The sequence below is a fragment of the Hyla sarda genome, chromosome 6, assembly GCF_029499605.1.
Source record: "Hyla sarda isolate aHylSar1 chromosome 6, aHylSar1.hap1, whole genome shotgun sequence".
In the NCBI taxonomy this organism is placed as follows: domain Eukaryota; kingdom Metazoa; phylum Chordata; class Amphibia; order Anura; family Hylidae; genus Hyla; species Hyla sarda.
In genome coordinates, this window is record NC_079194.1 from 6,112,362 (window position 1) to 6,119,861 (window position 7,500).

General features: G+C 42.7%; 1 protein-coding gene across 5 annotated transcripts in view; it reads left to right on the forward strand.

Moving 5' to 3' along the window:
* ABCA4 (ATP binding cassette subfamily A member 4) overlaps window positions 1–7,500 on the forward strand; it is a 319,079-nt gene that overhangs the window by 157,364 nt on the left and 154,215 nt on the right. For all 5 annotated transcript variants that reach the window (XM_056523119.1, XM_056523115.1, XM_056523117.1 and 2 more), the window contains 2 exons: window positions 2,241–2,297; window positions 4,629–4,811. In XM_056523119.1, the coding sequence (XP_056379094.1) occupies window positions 2,241–2,297; window positions 4,629–4,811 (240 nt within the window). The remainder of the gene's footprint in view (window positions 1–2,240; window positions 2,298–4,628; window positions 4,812–7,500) is intronic.

A 7,500-nucleotide genomic window follows, 5' to 3' on the forward strand; every position in this document is an offset into this window, starting at 1 on the left:
TCTATAGTAGTTATACACCTCCCCTCCAGCTCTATCTGTATACTGCAGTTATCTCTACGAGATCAGGATACATAGTAGTTATACACCTCCCATCCAGCTCTATCTGTATACTGCTGCTATCTCTATGAGATCAGGATATAAAGTAGTTATACACCTCCCCTCCAGCTCTATCTGTATACTGCTGCTATCTCTATGAGATCAGGATATATAGTAGTTATACACCTCTCCTCCAGCTCTATCTGTCTACTGCTGCTATCTCTATGAGATCAGGATATATAGTAGTTATACACCTCCAGCTCTATCTGTATACTGCTGCTATCTCTATGGGATCAGGAAATATAGTAGTTATACACCTCCCCTCCAGCTCTATCTGTATACTGCAGTTATCTCTATGAGATCAGGATATATAGTAGTAATACACATCTCCTCCAGCTCTATCTGTATACTGCTGTTATCTGTATGAGATCAGTATATATAGTAGTTATACACCTCCCCTCCAGCTGTATCTGTATACTGCTGCTATCTCTATGGGATCAGGGTATATAGTAGTTATACACCTCCCCTTCCAGCTCTATCTGTATACTGCTGCTATCTCTATGGGATCAGGATATATAGTAGTTATACACCTCCAGCTCTATCTGTATACTGCTGCTATGTCTATGAGATCAGGATATATAGTAGTTATACACCTCCCCTCCAGCTCTATCTGTATACTGCTGCTATCTCTATGAGATCAGGATATATAGTAGTTATACACCTCCAGCTCTATCTGTATACTGCTGCTATCTCTATGAGATCAGGATATATAGTAGTAATACACATCTCCTCCAGCTCTATCTGTATACTGCTGTTATCTGTATGAGATCAGTATATATAGTAGTTATACACCTCCCCTCCAGCTCTATCTGTCTACTGCTGCTATCTCTATGAGATCAGGATATATAGTAGTTATACACCTCCAGCTCTATCTGTATACTGCTGCTATCTCTATGAGATCAGGATATATAGTAGTTATACACCTCCAGCTCTATCTGTATACTGCTGCTATCTCTATGGGATCAGGATATATAGTAGTAATACACATCTCCTCCAGCTCTATCTGTATACTGCTGTTATCTGTATGAGATCAGTATATATAGTAGTTATACACCTCCCCTCCAGCTCTATCTGTATACTGCTGTTATCTGTATGAGATCAGTATATATAGTAGTTATACACCTCCCCTCCAGCTGTATCTGTATACTGCTGCTATCTCTATGAGATCAGGATAAATAGTAGTTATACACCTCCCATCCAGCTCTATTTGTATACTACTGCTGCTATCTCTATGGGATCAGGATATATAGTGGTTATACACCTCTCCTCCAGCTCTATCTGTATACTGCTGCTGCCATCTCTATGTGATCAGGATCTATAGTAGTTATACACCTCCCCTCCAGCTCCATCTGTATACTGCTGCTATCTCTATGGGATCAGGATATATAGTAGTTATACACCTCTCCTCCAGCTCTATCTGTATACTGCTGCCATCTCTATGTGATCAGGATCTATAGTAGTTATACACCTCCCCTCCAGCTCCATCTGTATACTGCTGCTATCTCTATGGGATCAGGATATATAGTAGTTATACACCGCCCCTCCAGCTCTATCTGTATACTGAATGTGCACCTGATCTCTTAACCCCCCCCCCCCCCTTTAGATTGGAGGGCTTATCCCTGCAAGTCAAAAGATCCTTGGAGCCTGACTGGGGATTATTATCCAAGCCTTTACCTCTTCCGGAAAGAGAGAGGTCCCATATTTGTAGACAGAGGTTTTTTAGCTTCTTTAGGATGGCAATTTCAAAATTTTTCCCCCAGTGGAGCATTATATTGGCTATAAGACTCTGCACACCATCAAGGGGAGACATCTTTCCCTAAATCCCCCAACAAAGTCCCCCAGCCAAAGCCCCAAACCTAAGAACCTCAAAGCAGCTGTCTACAGGGGGGGGGGGGGGGGGGCACTTTCCTTCTGGCTAGGCTAATAATCCCCAATCATGTTTCCAGGCTTCTTTAAAGGGGCAGAGCCTTGCCATGGACACTACCTCCAATAGGCGGCACCAGAGAGCGAACATATCTACTGTATAGGAGATGTCTCATAGCCGGGGGGTCATCAGACTACAAAAACTGCATGCGAAATAGTGATCACAAATGTTTTTTAACGTCTTTCCCTCTATTTTAATGCTTCATGGGAAAAACAAACAGTGGATTCTGTGGAGACCGAGCTCTCAGTCCACGAACATGGGGAGGATAATCAAGAAGGTAAGAAGGATAGGGTTTGTGATTGTTTGTGTGCTTCCAGCTGTTGCATAACTACAACTCCCAGCATGCCCGGACAGCCAACGGCTGTCCGGGCATGCTGGGAGTTGTAGTTATGCAACCGCCGGAGGTACCCTGGTTGGGAAACCTTGGTTTAATTAGAATAAAGACTATAAGCTAGTGTTTCCAAAAGCTGTCTTGGAATGATGGGAGTTGTAGTTTTGCAACAGCTGAAGATTCGGGAACACTGGACTACGGTATTCTACCAATTCATAAGCTCACTGTGCCGAAAATAAGTGTTCGTAGTACTGGGGACAGTGTATTAGGTTGGGTTACGGCCGCCTCTCTGCATGGAGTTGCTCCATAATGGGGAAGTCCTTAATTAGTTAATTTTATTTGTTGGTCTCAGTGCAAAATGAAGAAAAACCCAACATAAACGTATCATAAATCTCTAAAGTGTCGGCTTGTAAATCTCGACCAATTTCTCTATCTTGGAACTTAAAGGGGTACTCCACTAGATTAAAGGGGTACTCCACTACATTTTTTTTTAAATCAACTGGTGCCAGAAAGTTAAAGGGGTATTCCAGGAAAAAACGTTTTGTTTTTCTATATCAACTGGCTCCAGAAAGTTTAACAGATTTGTAAATTACTTCTATTAAAAAATCTTAATCCTTTCAATAATTATCAGCTGCTGAAGTTGAGTTGTTGTTTTCTGTCTATCAACAGTGCTCTCTGCTGACATCTCTGCTTGTCTCGGGAACTGCCCAGAGTAGAAGAGGTTTGCTATGGGGATTTAAACTGGGCGGTTCCCGAGACAGGTGTCATCAGAGAGCACTTAGACAGAAAAGAACAACTCAACTTCAGCAGCTCATAAGTACTGAAATGATGAATAAAAAAATAGAAGTAATTTACAAATCTGTTTAACTTTCTGGAGCCAGTTGATATATAAAAAAGTTTTTTCCTGGATATCCCCTTTAAACAGATTTATAAATTACTTCTATTAAAAAAATCTTAATCCTTCCAGTACTTATCAGCAGCTGTCTGACCACAGTGCTCTCTGCTGACACCTCTGTCCATGTCAGGAATGTCCAGAGTAGGAGAAAAATTCCCATAGCAAACCTCTCCTGCTCTGGACAGTTCCTGACATGGACAGAGGTGTCAGCAGAGAGCACTGTGGTCAGACAGAAACGAACTACTCAATTTTAGCAGCTGATAATTACTGGAAGGATTAAGATTTTTAAATAGAAGTAATTTACAAATCTTTTTCACTTTCTGGCATCAGTAGATTAAAAAAAATTATATTTTTCAGCGGAGTACCCCTTTAAAGAGTACCTGTTATATATCACAAAAAAAAAAGTTAAGTTACTCAGTGCCTAATCCTGATCACGTGCACATAATTTTTATTTGTCTAGCACCTATATTTCTTGCACAAATACCTTCTATCTGTTGCTCACTTGGTTTGTTATTCTGTGCTTTGGATGGGGCGGTTCCTCACTCTGCATGGCTCCTCCTCCTCCCTGAGTCTGCTGTGCTGGATCTCCTCATCCAATCACTGCAGGCTTCTCTATAACCCCTCCCCTTTTCCTGCTACAGTCTGATAGGACAGGAGTGAGCACAGAGGAGTGCTAGTCCCGCCCCCTCACTTCTTGGACTCCATGCCTGTGGACTAAGATGACGCTACAGCCAGACAGGATTAGGTTTTGGATGGTATGGGGACCTCTAGTGGCCTTTTTTTTTATAAGCCATGATTTCTATAAAAAGGAGATACAAATTTTCTTATGAAGTATATTAGAAAGATTAATGTTTCACCAAGATGTACAACATATAAGATGTTTTTGAATCCGTCAGGGACCATTTAAAGGGGTACTCCGGTGAAAAACATTTTTTTTTTTTTAAATCAACTGGCGCCACTTATATTAAAAAAAATCTTTACCCTTTCAGTACTTATTAGCAGCTGTATGCTACAGAGGAAATTCCTTTCTTTTTGAATTTCTTTTTTGTCTTGTCCACAGTGCTCTCTGCTGACACCTCTGTCCGTGTCAGGAACTGTCCAGAGCAGGATAGGTTTGCTATGGGGATTTTCTCCTACTCTGGACAGTTCCTGATACAGGCATCAGGTGTCAGCAGAGAGCACTGTGGACAAGACAAAAAAGAAATTAAAAAAGAAAAGAATTTCCTCTGTAGCATACAGCTGCTAAAAAGTACTGGAAGGGTAAAGTTTTTTTATAGAAGTCATTTACAAATCTGTTTATGGCATCAGTTTATTTAAAAAAAAAAAAAAAGTTTTCCCCCTGAGTACCCCTTTAATGCTGGATACGTCTCTGTAATTTGCAGATAAGCCTCCTCCAGAGGAGGTGAAAGAAGCCAAAGTGGAGAATCTCAAAGACGTCCTGGATAACAAAGTCACCGACAAAGATCGATGTAAACATATAATAAAGAAAGAAAAGGAGAAAGAAGAAAAGCAAATGAAGGACGAACAGGAGAAGGAGAGAAAGGACAAGGACCAGGGGCCTGATGGTAATGGAGTAATAGTGATAATAGTATACTTGTATTTTGCAAGCAGGGAGCCTCCAGCTGTTGCAAAACTACAACTCTCAGAATGCCTGGACAGCCTGCGGCTGTCCGGGCATGCTGGGAGTTGCAGTTTTGCATCAGCTGGAGACACCCTGGTTCAGGGTCGGTTCTGCCTTTTAGACAAAATAGGGGGGCGCCGCTCTCCTCACTGCAAAAAAGTTAGTAACCAGCCAGCATCTGAAGTACTTGTCTGGAACCACTGTTGCATGAGGAGGAGGTTTGTTACAGTGTGTCACCCCAGTAGTAAGGAGATTACATGAGGAGGAGGTTTGTTACAGTGTGTCACCCCAGTAGTAAGGAGATTACATGAGGAGGAGGTTTGTTACACTGTGTCACCCCAGTAGTAAGGAGATTACATGAGGAGGAGGTTTGTTACAGTGTGTCAACCCAGTAGTAAGGAGATTACATGAGGAGGAGGTTTGTTACAGTGTGTCACCACAGTAGTAAGGAGATTACATGAGGAGGAGGTTTGTTACAGTGTGTCACCACAGTAGTAAGGAGATTACATGAGGAGGAGGTTTGTTACAGTGTGTCACCCCAGTAGTAAGGAGATTACATGAGGAGGAGGTTTGTTACAGTGTGTCACCCCAGTAGTAAGGAGATTACATGAGGAGAAGGTTTGTTACAGTGTTTCACCCCAGTAGTAAGGAGATTACATGAGGAGGAGGTTTGTTACAGTGTGTCACCCCAGTAGTAAGGAGATTACATGAGGAGGAGGTTTGTTACAGTGTGTCACCCCAGTAGTAAGGAGATTACATGAGGAGGAGGTTTGTTACAGTGTGTCACCCCAGTAGTAAGGAGATTACATGAGGAGGAGGTTTGTTACAGTGTGTCACCCAAGTAGTAAGGAGATTACATGAGGAGGAGGTTTGTTACAGTGTGTCACCCCAGTAGAAAGGAGATTACATGTGGAGGAGGTTTGTTACAGTGTGTCACCCCAGTAGTAAGGAGATTACATGAGGAGGAGGTTTGTTACAGTGTGTCACCCCAGTAGTAAGGAGATTACATGAGGAGGAGGTTTGTTACAGTGTGTCACCCCAGTAGTAAGGAGATTACATGAGGAGGGGGTTTGTTACAGTGTGTCACCCCAGTAGTAAGGAGATTACATGAGGAGGAGGTTTGTTACAGTGTGTCACCACAGTAGTAAGGAGATTACATGAGGAGGAGGTTTGTTACAGTGTGTCACCCCAGTAGTAAGGTGATTACATGAGGAGGAGGTTTTGTTACAGTGTGCTACCCCAGTAGTAAGGAGATTACATGAGGAGAAGGTTTGTTACAGTGTTTCACCCCAGTAGTAAGGAGATTACATGAGGAGGAGGTTTGTTACAGTGTGTCACCCCAGTAGTAAGGAGATTACATGAGGAGGAGGTTTGTTACAGTGTGTCGCCCCAGTAGTAAGGAGATTACCTAAGGAGGAGGTTTGTTACAGTGTGTCACCCCAGTAGTAAGGAGATTACATGAGGAGGATGTTTGTAACAGTGTGTCACCCCAGTAGTAAGGAGATTACATGAGGAGGAGGTTTGTTACAGTGTGTCCCCCCAGTAGTAAGGAGATCAGATGAGGAGGAGGATTGTTACAGTGTGTCACCCCAGTAGTAAGGAGATTACATGAGGAGGAGGTTTGTTACAGTGTGCCACCCCAGTAGTAAGGAGATTACATGAGGAGGAGGTTTGTTACAGTGTGTCACCCCAGTAGTGAGGAGATTTAATGAGGAGCAGGTTTGTTACAGTGTGTCACCCCAGTAGTAAGGAGATTACATGATAAGTGGGTTTGTTACAGTGTGTCACTCCAGTAGTAAGGAGATTTAATGAGGAGCAGGTTTGTTACAGTGTGTCACCCCAGTAGTAAGGAGATTACATGATAAGTGGGTTTGTTACAGTGTGTCACTCCAGTAGTAAAGAGATTACATGAGGAAGAGGTTTGTTACAGTGTGTCACCCCAGTAGTAAGGAGATTACATGAGGAGGAGGTTTGTTACAGTGTTTCACCCCAGTAGTATGGAGATTACATAAGGAGGAGGTTTGTTACAGTGTGTCACCCCAGTAGTAAGGAGATTACATGAGGAGGAGGTTTGTAACAGTGTGTCACCCCAGTAGTAAAGAGATTACATGAGGAGGAGGTTTGTTATAGTGTGTCACCCAAGTTATAAGGAGATTACATGAGGAGGAGGTTTGTTGCAGTGTGTCACCCCAGTAGTAAGGAGAATACATGAGGAGGAGGTTTGTTACAGTGTGTCACCCCAGTAGTAAGTAGATTACATGAGGAGGAGGTTTGTTACAGTGTGTCACCCCAGTATTAAGGAGAATACATGAGGAGGAGGTTTGTTACAGTGTGTCACCCCAGTAGTAAGGAGATTACATGAGGAGAGGACTTGTTACAGTGTGTCACCCCAGTAGTAAGGAAATTACATGAGGAGGGGACTTGTTACAGTGTGTCACCTCAGTAGTAAGGATATTACATGAGGAGGAGGTTTGTTACAGTGTTTCACCCCAGTAGTAAGGAGATTACATGAGGAGGAGGTTTGTTACAGTGTGTCACCCCAGTAGTAAGGAGATTACATGAGGAGGAGGTTTGTTACAGTGTGTCACCCCAGTAGTAAGGAGATTACATGAGGAGGAGGTTTGTTACAGTGT